Raw genomic sequence first — 14,708 nt, forward strand, 5'->3', positions numbered from 1 at the left:
GTGTATGAAAGTGTGCTGGAAGGTAATTGATTGTTGTCTAGTGAAGGGCTGTTTGCACACAGACATGACAGTAATCTAGCCATCCTAATATGAATTTTCTTGAATCAGTTGAGGTAAATGTCAGCATGGTTTCTTCAATAAGACCATTTCTCATGCCTTTTGCAGTATTTGTCCAGTATTAATTTTTTGCTCTATATCTGACCTCAAAGCTCAAGTTAGATTCCATCCATCCACCCATCCTTCCTTCCTCCTCTGAGGAGAATAGTGAACCATTACATTTCTGGTGGCAATTTCCCCTAGAGTAATGGTGAACAGTTGGATTTGTATGCAGAAGGAATCAGTTTCAGTCTCTGATCCAGTCATCCATGTTTGTTCTACAATAAAGTCCTCCTTTATGGTTAGTACAGTGAAACTGGGATTTTATGTTAAATGAGACCACTGACAGTGGAACTTTAAAATTAGAAGTGAGAAGTTAAAACAGAATTTTCTGGAACTGACAGTTAAGGGAGGTCTTTGTAGTATACATTATGTTCATTAAAACATGGCATTGAGGTTGAATCAAGTTCTTGCAAGACATTTATATAACCCAGAAAATTATTTTTTATTTCTGTTAAAATATAAAACTCAAGAACATCTTAGCATATGTTTTTATTTCCATGATGCCAACATGACTGAGAGGTTCCGTTGCTTTTTTTATTACTCACAGTTCACACTGATCTTACAGTTTTGAGCTGAAGTGTATCAAATTTTACTTTTCATTTAAGTTTCAGTTGTTTAAGAAACAGCATTTTAAATGAATGACACAACTGTATAGTTGTGTGCTCCCATATGAAAAGTGAAGATTACTCCCCATGAACCATGGACCTTGCCGTTGGTGGGGAGGCTTGCGTGCCTCAGGGATACAGATAGCCGTACCGTAGGTGCAACCACAACGGAGGGGTATCTGTTGAGAGGCCAGACAAACGTGTGGTTCCTGAATAGGGGCAGCAGCCTTTTCAGTAGTTGCAAGGGCAACAGTCTGGATGATTGGCTGATGTGGCCATGTAACAATAACCAAAACGGCCTTGCTGTGCTGGTACTGCGAACGGCTGAAAGCAAGGGGAAACTACAGCCGTAATTTTTCCTGAGGGCATGCAGCTTTACTGTATGATTAAATGATGATGGCGTCTTCTTGGGTAAAATATTCCGGAGGTAAAATAGTCCCCCATTCGGATCTCCGGGCGGGGACTACTCAAGAGGATGTCGTTATCAGGAGAAAGAAAACTGGCGTTCTATGGATCGGAGCGTGGAATGTCAGATCCCTTAATTGGGCAGGTAGGTTAGAAAATTTAAAAAGGGAAATGGATAGGTTGAAGTTAGATATAGTGGGAATTAGTGAAGTTCGGTGGCAGGAGGAACAAGATGTCTGGTCAGGTGACTACAGGGTTATAAACACAAAATCAAATAGGGGTAATGCAGGAGTAGGTTTAATAATGAATAGGAAAATAGGAATGCGGGTAAGCTACTACAAACAGCATAGTGACCGCATTATTGTGGCCAAGATAGATACGAAGCCCACACCTACTACAGTATTACAAATTTATATGCCAACTAGCTCTGCAGATGACGAAGAAATTGAAGAAATGTATGATGAAATAAAAGAAATTATTCAGATTGTGAAGGGAGACGAAAATTTAATAGTCATGGGTGACTGGAATTAGAGTGTAGGAAAAGGGAGAGAAGGAAACATAGTACGTGAATATGGATTGGGGCTAAGAAATGAAAGAGGAAGCCGCCTGGTAGAATTTTGCACAGAGCACAACATAATCATAGCTAACACTTGGTTTAAGAATCATGAAAGAAGGTTGTATACATGGAAGAACCCTGGAGATACTAAAAGGTATCAGGTAGATTATATAATGGTAAGACAGAGATATAGGAACCAGGTTTTAAATTGTAAGATATTTCCAGGGGCAGATGTGGACTCTGACCACAATCTATTGGTTATGACCTGTAGATTAAAACTGAAGAAACTGCAAAAAGGTGGGAATTTAAGGAGATGGGACCTGGATAAACTGAAAGAACCAGACGTTGTAGAGAGTTTCAGGGACAGCATAAGGGAACAATTGACAGGAATGGGGGAAAGAGCTACAGTAGAAGAAGAATGGGTAGCTTTGAGGGATGAAGTAGCGAAGGCAGCAGAGGATCAAGTAGGTAAAGAGATGAGGGCTAGTAGGAATCCTTGGGTAACAGAAGAAATATTGAATTTAATTGATGAAAGGAGAAAATATAAAAATGCAGTAAATGAAGCAGGCAAAAAGGAATACAAACGTCTCAAAAATGAGATCGACAGGAAGTGCAAAATGGCTAAGCAGGGATGGCTAGAGGACAAATGTAAGGATGTAGAGGCCTATCTCACTAGGGTAAGATAGATACTGCCTACAGGAAAATTAAAGAGAGCTTTGGAGATAAGAGAACGACTTGTATGAATATCAAGAGCTCAGATGGAAACCCAGTTCTAAGCAAAGAAGGGAAAGCAGAAAGGTGGAAGGAGTATATAGAGGGTCTATACAAGGGCGATGTACTTGAGGACAATTTTATGGAAATGGAAGAGGATGTAGATGAAGATGAAATGGGAGATATGATACTGCGTGAAGAGTTTGACAGAGCACTGAATGACCTGAGTCGAAACAAGGCCCCTGGAGTAGACAACATTCCATTGGAACTACTGACGGCCTTGGGAGAGCCAGTCCTGACAAAACTCTACCATCTGGTGAGCAAGATGTATGAAAGAGGCGAAATACCCTCAGACTTCAAGAAGAATATAATAATTCCAATCCCAAAGAAAGCAGGTGTTGACAGATGTGAAAATTACCGAGCTATCAGTTTAATAAGTCACAGCTGCAAAATACTAACACGAATTCTTTACAGACGAATGGAAGAACTAGTAGAAGCCAACCTCGGGGAAGATCAGTTTGGATTCCGTAGAAACACTGGAACACGTGAGGCAATACTGACCTTACAACTTATCTTAGAAGAAAGATTAAGGAAAGGCAAACCTACGTTTCTAGCATTTGTAGACTTAGAGAAAGCTTTTGACAATGTTGACTGGAATACTCTCTCTCAAATTCTAAAGGTGGCAGAGGTAAAATACAGGGAGCGAAAGGCTGTTTACAATTTGTACAGAAACCAGATGGCAGTAATAAGAGTCGAGGGACATGAAAGGGAAGCAGTGGTTGGGAAGGGAGTAAGACAGGGTTGTAGCCTCTCTCCGATGTTGTTCAATCTGTATATTGAGCAAGCAGTAAAGGAAACAAAAGAAAAATTCGGAGTAGGTATTAAAATTCATGGAGAAGAAATAAAAACTTTGAGGTTCGCCGATGACATTGTAATTCTGTCAGAGACAGCAAAGGACTTGGAAGAGCAGTTGAATGGAATGGACAGTGTCTGGAAAGGAGGATATAAGATGAACATCAACAAAAGCAAAACAAGGATAATGGAATGTAGTCTAATTAAGTTGGGTGATGCTGAGGGAATTAGATTAGGAAATGAGACACTTAAAGTAGTAAAGGAGTTTTGCTATTTGGGGAGCAAAATAACTGATGATGGTCAAAGTAGAGAGGATGTAAAATGTAGACTGGCAATGGCAAGGAAAGCGTTTCTGAAGAAGAGAAATTTGTTAACATCGAGTATAGATTTAAGTGTCAGGAAGTCATTTCTGAAAGTATTTGTATGGAGTGTAGCCATGTATGGAAGTGAAACATGGACGATAAATAGTTTGGACAAGAAGAGAATAGAAGCTTTCGAAGTGTGGTGCTACAGAAGAATGCTGAAGATTAGATGGGTAGATCACATAACTAATGAGGAAGTATTGAATAGGATTGGGGAGAAGAGAAGTTTGTGGCACAACTTGACCAGAAGAAGGGATCGGTTGGTAGGACATGTTCTGAGGCATCAAGGGATCACCAATTTAGTATTGGAGGGCAGCGTGGAGGGTAAAAATCGTAGAGGGAGACCAAGAGATGAATACACTAAGCAGATTCAGAAGGATGTAGGTTGCAGTAGGTACTGGGAGATGAAAAAGCTTGCACAGGATAGAGTAGCATGGAGAGCTGCATCAAACCAGTCTCAGGACTGAAGACCACAACAACAACAACACCCTCGGTAGCGATAATTTTTCTTTTAAAGTTATCTATGTTTCATTCAGAGTTCCATGTCATCCGAAGAGCACTACAACTGATAACAGATTAGATATTAGACATCATGATGGTGATAAGTTGTATTTCTTTATAGGCCTATTATGAGTGTCATACTGAAAGTCATGAGCAACCCCTCTTAAAATTCAAATTCCAGCAGTGTAACAAAAATGACTAAGAGGATCATAATTCTAGAAATTGTCCACCACATGCTGCCGTATTGTGATATCATTAGCGTCTATCTTATGACCACAGGCAGTATTTCCAAAATGGCGGACATTGATATTTTGTTTCGAAAACATGCTGTCATTGAATTCCTTGTTAAAGAGGGAAAATCTGCTGCTGAAATTCAGCTCGGACTTCTGCTTGCTTATGGATATGTCTGAATGGGAGCAAGCAGTGTTGGGAGGTGAGTGAAGCATTTCAAATGGGAAAATGAGTATCCAAGATGAGCCCTCTAGCAGTCACCTGCGAAATCCCTCCATGGAAAGAGTTGGTAAGCTCATTAAAGAAAGTGCAGTGCGAGAAATGATTCGAAGCTCATGTTATCGAAAAGTTTGTGTCTGCTGGGTCCCATGGTTATTGACTGAAAACCACAAACTTCAGTGAAGAATCATCAGCCAGAATCTCGTTCAGAGATTTCAGAATGAAGGCGATTGTTTTTTGACAAATGTTGTGATAGGCGATGAACACTAAGAGATGGAGGAGCATGTTCAGAAAGCAGTGCCTCAATGTCTTTGTGCAGCTGGAATGAAGTTCTACCATAAGGACATTTTCAAACTTACAGAATAATGGGAAAAATGTATGCAAAGAAATGGAGACTATGCCGAAAAGTGAGAGAAAGGTCTGTAGACTATGATGACATATTTGGTTTTGCTAAAAAATAAATATTAAGAGATATAAAAACTGTGCCCACTACTTTCAGTACGATCCTTGTGTATGGTCTCTAGAACATTGGCTCCTTAGTGGAGAGGGGTCACCAGTGTGCCAGGTGCAGTTTTTTAAAGGCATACATCATACCATTTGGTACAAGTCCAACTTTCCAAAACACAGTTATTTCAGCTTTTATATTCATGCTCTAACATATTTCAGCATAATTGTCATCTGCAATATGTGCTATTTAATTACTGATAAGAAATGTTCAAGAAAAGTATGAGAGATTAAAAAAAGATGGCACTTGACTTAAAACTATTACAGCATTTGATATACAAATGACTTTATGTAAAAAATGATAAATTGATTTGGAAAGTTTTAAAAAAATTACAAATAAGTCTTATGGTACTGCTGTATAGTGCCTCACAAACATAAATACATATGACCTTTTCTTATCGAAAATTATTTTAGTTTTAATGTAAAATTGGCCTTTTTCTGCCACACAAGCAGTTCTCAATTAATCAAAATTTCAGATTGATAACCAAAGAGTTCTCACAGAACATGTAATAGCTTTGAAACATAAAAGCAAAAGTAGAAACAACTGTTTTACAGTGTAGGTCTCTGCAGATAATTTTAACCAACATGTGCATAATTGGGACAAAGAACTAATTACCTTCAAAATGATTTTTGGAATCACTCTTGCTTTGTAAGGCAGCAAGAAGATTATCCCAAGAGGTGTGTGTGTGTGTGTGTGTGTGTGTGAGAGAGAGAGAGAGAGAGAGAGAGAGAGAGAGAGAGAGAGATTGACTCTGCAGTGAACTTTTAATAAAAGACTTTACTGTAATGCCATGTTAGATGTAATAATAGTTGACATACACTGAAGAGCCAAAGAAACTGATACACCTGCCTAATATCGTGTAGGCTCCCCAAGAGCATGCAGAAGTGCCGCAACACAACCTAATATGGACTCAACTAATGTCTAAAGTAGTGCAGGAGGGAATTGGCACCATGAATCCTGAAGGCTGTTCATAAATCCGTAAGAGTGTGAGGGGGGTGGAGATCTCTTCTGAATAGCACGTTCATGTCTGGAGAGTATGGTTGCCAGCAGATGTGTTTAAACTCAGAAGAGTGTTCCTGGAATGACTCTACAGCAATTATGTAGGTGTGGGGTGTCGCATTGTCCTGGTGGAGTTGGCCAAGTCTGTCAGAATGCACAATGGACAGCAATGGATGCAGGTGACCAGACAGATTGCTTATGTACAAGTCACCTATCAGAGTCATATCTACACATATCAGGGGTCCCATATCACTTCAGCTGCACACGCTCCACGTCTTTACAGAGCTTCCACATGCTTGAACCACTACTGACATGCAGGGTCCATGGATTCATGAGGTTGTCTCCATACCCATACACGTCCACCCACTCCATACAATTTGAATTCGTCTGACCAAGCAACATGTTTCCAGTCATCAACAATCCAATGTCGGTGTTGACGGGCTCAGGCAAGGCATAAAGCTTTGTGTCGTGCAGTCATCAAGGGTACATGAGTGGGCCTTCGTCTCCAAAAGCCCATATCAGTGATGTTTTGTTGAATGGTTCGCACACTGACTCTTGTTGATGCCCCAGCATTGAAATTTACAGAAATTGGCAGAAGGGTTGCACTCGTGTCCCATTGAATAATTCTCTTCAGTCATCATTGGTCCCGCTGCAGGAATGTCAGAGATTTGATGTATTACCGGATTCCTAATATTCATAGTACACTCATGAGATGGTTGTAGGGAAAATCCCCACTTCATCATTATATCGGAGATGCTGTGTCCATCACCCGTGCACCAACTATAATGCCATCATTCAGAATCTCATAAATCTTGATAATCTGCCATTATAGCAGCACTAACCAATCTATCAACTGCCTATATAGGTGTTGCCAACCACAGTGCCACGTTCTGCCTGTTTGTATATCTCTGTATGTGATTACTCATACCTGTACCAGTTTCTTTAGTGCTTCAGTGTATATTTTTTGTGTATGGGCTGTTATGATAGTAATTTTTCATGCTACAGTGTCGTACAGACAGCCAAACAGCTGTGCTTTTATTAACCTTGTACAAACTTCAGTTTTATCAGTGGCAATAAATTTAGTTGTGTTCTGTTCAGTTATCTAATATTAACTCTCGTTTTTAATCTTCTTCTGAGAGTTTCTATCTACTCTTCACTTCCTTGCACTTTCCCCCTATCATTCCTTTGTGAAAACAAAGTCTCGATCTATTCCATCTACTATTGAATTAAATTTGTGCTACTGTGACCCTCAGTACTTTGTATGGTATTGATAAGTAGTCAGACAATTGTTAGATGACTTATTGACACTTTTGATTATCAAGTTTCAGTATTTTCACAGATTTGTGACTTTTACTTTAAGTATGGAATTGTGAAGAGCGTGTTACAGTTGGTGTTGTTGATTTTAATCAACCACAATATTATTCCACCTGGGAGTGGTGGCATTTCGGTCGGCTTACAGTGAATTGATATCTCATGAAGAGAAGCTGAACTACTGGATAATATATGGACAACTGTCATGAAATCATTTAAAATGCGATGCACTGATGTGTTTCTGATAATGGCCATGGGAGGCCACTTGCAGTAGTGTTGTGGTTAGGAAATGCTAGTGTAAGCCTTTCTCAGCAGTGCCTGACTGTATACAAGAATTGATTTATTAAGAAGTGTCTAAGTTTGTTTGTCTTTTGTTTTAGAGTCTGAGAAGGATACAGGAAGAGATGAAGTAGCAGAAATTACATTTGAACCAAAGCTAAAAACTTTTGAAATGGACATAATGGATTCAATGGGTATCAAAGAAGACAGGGTTCCAGCAAAGACATATTGGTATTAGTTCTTTGAGGTAGTTATTAGGGTCAGGACACACTAACAACAAAAGGACTTCCTTATGGACATCAGAGATGTTATTTATTTTTCCTCCTAACTTAAAAAAAATATTTTTGTTAATTGTGCAGAGTTATGTACTGTTTCATAAACAGACCTACATATGTTAATAGTTTCTAAAGAAAATATAATGAGCGTGATTTTTTTTCAGGACCTTGATTTAAGTCACTGCGTCAATGTTGTGATGATGTGGTTCAGTTTTGTGCTCCACTATATAAGCTTTTGTATATCTAAAACCATAAAGCAGATACGTGCGTGTGTGAGATTGTTTGTGATCAGTCAGTTATCCTGATAAAGTGTGTTGTAATGTACATAATTGTATTTACCTGTACAAAATAAAAAGAGTAAATTTTTTTGCTTGTGTAAAAACTGACCTGTTTTCTAGGTAATGATAGAGATGTGACCAGGTGGTACAAAGGAATACATGACAACAACATTGTAATTTTCATGTCTACTAATCCTCCACATGTATGTTTTGTATGGTGCCAGCTGTGATGAATATGTTTCTCATTGACTTCATTTCTGTTATCTATACCACTTACGGCTACAGCAGGAATAGACTATTATCACACATATTTCTGTTGGATGCACGAAATATATACCGTAAAGCACATTAACAGAATCCTCACAGAACATAAAGTTAAAAAGTATTAGAAATGTATCCATACAAGTTGACAGATTTCATAAAATTCTCAATGCTGATGCAAGTCTAGAAATTGAAATGTGAAACATAAACTGGAAAACACAATTTTGTTAAAGATAGCTGCATTACACAAATAAGATATGCAAACACTGCACACAAAATTCTTATAACCAGCTCATCATGCAATTTTTGAAAGTTCTTAAAACTTAATTATGAAATGCCACACCAACATCATATGCCGCATAGGGAGATGAAGCTTCTAGATTCTGCAAGTATCAACAATGAGTCACTCTCGACATAGAGTTGTTGTGAGTGTATGTAGTTCCTGAACATTCAAAGGTTGTAGCTCTCAGCTATACAATGGAGTTTCATCAGCACTGTGGAGTGTTTGCCCCAGATTGTCTGTGAAACACTTGGTTTGTCCACAAGGTTACAAGTTATTATACAATTATGATACATATACATAAATCAATCTGGGTTTTAGGGAATCCTTAGTTGACATTATTAACATGTTAAATGATGCAGAGGCAAAAGTCATAATCTTCGGTCATCTAACGTAATCAATTTAAGTAGACTGTTCAGTTAGAAGCCATCTGTGCTTAACACAAATTGGCTAAAGACGTTACTAACAGCATAAAATGACTCTTCGGGATTATTGTAAGAAATGGTCAACTTAATGAAGTCTGTGAAATAATGTACCATTCCCGTAAAGCATCGTCAGCAAAACAGAACAAAAAGAAGCCAAAATTGTTACAACTAGTAGCAGGCTTCCAAATGTAAACATGGAAATTGGACAGTAGACAGGATAAACAGAAACAAAAAATGAAACAAGAGAATTTTCACAATTTCATACCCCGTATTGAAAGGTTGGTGTACTATCCAAGTATGTATGATAACGAAATCAACAGCAAAATCAATCCTGTTAACCTTAGGGTAGTTGCTACGACAGGAAACCTAGGTATTTGTGGTCAAAAAGGAGTCACAACAGTTCTACAAGCTGAGAACTTATCTTAATTGACTGAAAAAGCACAGAAAATGTGTTACTACTAACTGAAACTTGGAAATTAAATGAGGATTTTCCAAAAAGTCTAAAAAATTCTCCATCCATTGATGCCAGAAAGTATCGCAGTGCACATAATGTTAAATCACATTCACTGCAAACTGAAATATGCAGACTTTTTAACGAGAGAATTGAGTGGAATCTGGAGTAATTTCAATCAAATATGATACATACATGACATACTATCTGGAAAAATATACTCTTGAGGTAAGACATTCAACACACCCTTAAAAGTGGAGTGAGGGTGTGAATGGGGTGATGTGTAAAAATTAACAAGAACAACTGCATTTGTGTTGAACCCACTGCTCTTGCATTTGGTGGGCTAATTGTTGACAGTCCTTACAACGCCATCTATATTGTAGGGTAAATAGGGGTGGTTGAAAGGGATGACCTGTGTAGCATATTTCTGGAAGGCCTGGAGCAATGTCAACCAAATTTGATACACAAGTCTTACTATGTGGGGGAAAAACAAGGATGGGTTTATGATAACATTACTGAAGGAACGTCATTTTCTTCCTTACTCTTACAATAAAATAAGTATCATGTTAACAGCTTACACTGAGAGGGGGGGGGGGGGGATGCATGGGTTGATTGGCATTCTCCCGTGTGTGTAGAAATGAAACTCGGATTGATTTTTACAAAGGTAATCCTGGCTTTATTCCAGGGATCTGATAGCTACAACAAACAACATACATGAGCAGATACTAAATAAAACAACTGCAGGAGATATTGCTGGACCAATGGTCAGTATCTTACAGTTATTCCAGGGATCTGACAGCTACAACAAACAACATACATGAGCAGATACTAAATAAAACAACTGCAGGAGATATTGCTGGACCAATGTTCAGTATCTTACAGTGCCAAAGAAGAGTCTACAGAATACTGAGTTGAGCTCACTGCATGGGACCTGCTGCTTCAGGGGTGGATGGGAAACTTACTGGCGTGTTCGTACCTCACACCTAACCAAAGCAAACAAAAGGGAGTTATCTGAGTCGCTATATGAGTCTAAATTAAGACTAAAGAACAGACTTGTCTGCTGGTGAAGGGAGTTAGCATGGCCGGGAAACAATTTGTCTCTGGGCACACTTGGCAGTAAAGAGGTGCCAAAATGGCCAGGCATGAGACTGGTAAAATAGTTTGCCTGGTACTTCTGGCACTCACTAATCATGTCACTGCACTAATGATCACTTCACATGTTTAGTAATCAAGCACTGATACCAGTGGGATGAACCAGGCATCTGACATCAGACTTCGTAGAAGTGTGAGAATCTTCTAGGAAAATGCAGGTCTAAAATGGCATGCAGGAGATGCAGTAGAAGTCATTTTGCTTGCTGGGGTGAAAGAAACTGTGGTAGCTGGTGCTGAATATGAAACTTTAACATTAAAGCAAATTCTGTTGAGGCATGGTGGCTAATGACACAAAACATGTTGCATAGTGTGAGCTGAGTTTGCAGGAGTGTGGCCAGGACATATTGCCTCGCCGAAATGGAAACAAAATACTGGCAGTGATGGAGGTCAAAGATATACCTAAAGTGAAAGTTACCAGTGTGGTGGTGGAGGAAAGTGGTGGTACACTAGCACAGAGGAGCCTTTCTGGATGTCAGTGTTAGGCAAGTGTAGAGCATCATCTGCGGCTGATATTGGAGACAATTGGAGGAAGTTGTCTCATTAGCCCTCCTACTAGAGGCAGAGATGGGGGGGAGGGGGGGGGTGGAAATGGGACAGAAGAGGTTGACATGTAAGTGTAACTCTTGGCTACAAGGACAAATTTCACCAAAACTAAGCTATACTTGGCCTATTAACTAGGGAAAAAATACTGTAGGAATAAGATACTCTTAATATCACTAGTAGTGTGGCTGTTGGTGGGTGGCATGACGTGTAAAACTATACCGTGTGTTTCGAAATTTCCATTACAGACTTATAGGACTTGTAGAGGAGAGTGAGTACGTAATATTTTGAGTAGGAACTCATATCCAGACATGTATTGTTTCCATTCTATGATGATTTCAATTCAGGTGTTTAACTCGTCCACTTCTGCTTGAGAAATTGAATTAGGCATGATGCAGTACAATTATTAGGGAACAATTCAAAAGGAAACACAATGAAATATACATTTATCAATTAAGCACATTTATTTGTTTTAACACTTAGACATTATGTTCTGTACATACAGTGTGCTGGGTTCTTTTTATTCTTGAATAACATAAACATGTACTGTTTAAGTTTTAATACAAACAAATGTGCTTAAGTCATAAATAGACGTTTTGTTCTTTTTGAAAATGTTACCTGGTAACTGTACTGTGTCATGCCTAATTCAGTTCCTCAAGCAGAAGCGGATGAGTTGAACATTTGAATTGAAACTGTAATAGAATGGAAACGGTACACCTCCAGATGTTGGTTCTATTCAAAATATTGTGTGCTCACTCCCCACTACAAGTCCTAGAAGTTTGACTATAAAGAGAGTGGACTATATGAGGAAACAGAAGGTTGCACATATAAGGTTTAGAAGGCGGACTTCAGTAAATAAAGTATCTGAGTTGACAACTGTGAGAAAGTGGTTATGTTGGTATGACAATTCTGGTTCATTTTGAACAATCACAGCAAAAGCAACACACCATATAATTGCAATACCAAAAAAGAAATCAAGACGCTGTTGATCTAGTCACATCACTGTCAGTCATAAGATTATGTTTAAAAAAAGAATACACACACAAGACTTTCTACAGAACTTTCATGTTACTTATTGGTTAATGCTAATTGTGCATGATCTTTAATGCTACACAAATTAAGGAATACCATCATGTTCAAAAGACAATTTGTGATAGGAAAAAAGGGAGGGGGTGGAGGGTTCTGTTGGTTGTTGATTTTCTGGTAGGTAGAGTGTGGCTGTAGCAGCTGTGATGTCAGAGGAGGAGTGACCTGCATTGTGAAGATGATGGTGTAACTTTTCTTTCCAGTGTGGTACTAACTTCTTTTCCTTTGCGTGACTTGTTCTGTTAGACTACTACTACTACTACTACTACTACTACAGATTTGTCATAATTTCTGTAAAATCCAGAACTGATATCGCTGCTATTCCCAACCATAGGGAACATTGTCTTGTTTTCACACTCTATGGTTAAGTGCAAAACTTACTAGTGATGGTGGAACAAACACATGTATGTACAGACTGTGCTGTTTTACGATATATGGACATGTGTGCTCACACTACTTAGCAGCGTTACAAATGTATATAACAGCAAATGATGATGACATATAAATGTGTCGGCTTGTGTAAAGTAGACATGGCTTAAAGCCAAAACATCTGCACTTGATAATGACCTAAGGCCGAAATTGCAATAATGAAAATAAAAAGTTTAACAGTCAGTGGCGTAAACATGATGTCTGTCAAAAAATACCCCCGATATGTTGGAAAAATTGTATGTTTAAGCTGGCAACAGGCATAAAACGTCATCCGAAATTGTACTGAATGCTTTCTCAGAAAATTATTTTGAACAATTAGTTCATGAGCCCACTCGAAGCCTAAATGTTTGCGAAAGCATACTTGACCTCTTAGCAACAAATAATCCTGGACAAATAGGGAATATCATGATGAATACAGGGTTAGCGACCACAAAGCAGATGCTGCTAGGCTGAATACTGTAGCACCTACAACCATCAAAAATAAATGCAAAGTACATCTATTTAACAAAAAAGCTGATAAAAATGCTGTTAACCCCTTTTTAAGAGACAGTCTCCACTCCTTCTGATCTGATCACGTAAGTGTAGAAAAGATGTGGAATGATTTCAAAGATACAGTATCGATGGCAATTGAGAGATATATACACCTCATAGTAAGTGATGTTACCAATCCCCCATGGTACAAAATGGGTGAGATAAGTATTCCAGCAGCAACGAAAAAAGTTTTCCAGAAGTTCGAAATATAGCGCGTACTTCAATGCAAGATGCTTTTAATAATTTCCACAGCAAAACTCTGCACCAGAATCTGGCAGAAAACCCAAAGACATTCTGTCATACATAAAGCACACCAGTGGCAAGACACAATCAATACCTTCACTGTGCGATAACAATGGTGAAGTCACGGATTGATGACAGAGCCATTAAAGCAGAGTTATTAAACACGGTTTTCTGAAATTCCGTCACCAAAGATGATGAAGTAAATATTCCTGATTTCTAATCAAGAACAACTACCAAGATGAGAAACATAGAAGTAGATATCCTCAGTGTAGCAAAGCAGCTTAAATCACTCAATAAAGGCAAGGCCTCCAGCCCAGATTGTGTACCAGTCAGTTTCCTTTCAGAGCATGCTGATACAATAGCACTGTACTTAGCGATTATATACAACTGCTCGCTCACAGAAAGTTCCGTACCTAAAGACTGGAAAATTGCTCAAGTCACACCAGTATCCAAAAAGGGCAATAGGAGTAATCCGCTGAATTACAGGCCCATATCCCTAATGTCGATTTGCAGTAGAGTGTTGGAACATATAAGGTATTCGGAGATTATGAATTACCTCTAAGAAAACGATTTATTGACACACAGCACGGATTCAGAAAACACCGTTCTTCTGAAACACAACTAGCCCTTTATACTCATGAAGTAATGAGTGCTATCGACGCGGGATGTCAAATTGACTCCAAATTTTTACATTTCCAGAAGGCTTTCGGCACTGTTCCTTACAAGCGTCTTCTAACCATATTGCATGCCTATGGAATATCGCTTCAGTTGTGCGACTGGATTCGTATTTTCCTGTCAGAAAGGTCACAGTTCATAGTAATAGACGGAAAGTCTTCGAGTAAAACAGAAGTAACATCAGGCGTTCCCCAAGGAAGTGTTAACAGGCCCTCTATTGTTCCTGATATATATTAACGACATAGGAGACAATCTGAACAGCCGTCTTAGACATATCTGTATGGTGCGAAAGGTGGCAATTGACCCTGAATAAGGAAAAAAGTGAAGTTATTTACATGTTTACTGAAAGAAATCCGCTAAATTTCCATTACGCGAAAAGTAGCACAT

At 38.7% G+C, this 14,708-nt stretch overlaps 1 protein-coding gene across 1 annotated transcript in view; it reads left to right on the plus strand.

The window, feature by feature from the left end:
* The window catches only part of LOC126263033 (probable 39S ribosomal protein L24, mitochondrial), a 56,959-nt gene extending 48,623 nt beyond the window's left edge, over positions 1 to 8,336 (plus strand). Inside the window, exon 5 of the mRNA XM_049960001.1 lies at positions 7,797 to 8,336. Within this exon, the coding sequence (XP_049815958.1) occupies positions 7,797 to 7,933 (137 nt within the window). The 3' untranslated portion in view covers positions 7,934 to 8,336. The remainder of the gene's footprint in view (positions 1 to 7,796) is intronic.
* Positions 8,337 to 14,708: the final 6,372 nt, after the last annotated feature.

This window comes from Schistocerca nitens, chromosome 6 (assembly GCF_023898315.1).
Source record: "Schistocerca nitens isolate TAMUIC-IGC-003100 chromosome 6, iqSchNite1.1, whole genome shotgun sequence".
NCBI lineage: Eukaryota > Metazoa > Arthropoda > Insecta > Orthoptera > Acrididae > Schistocerca > Schistocerca nitens.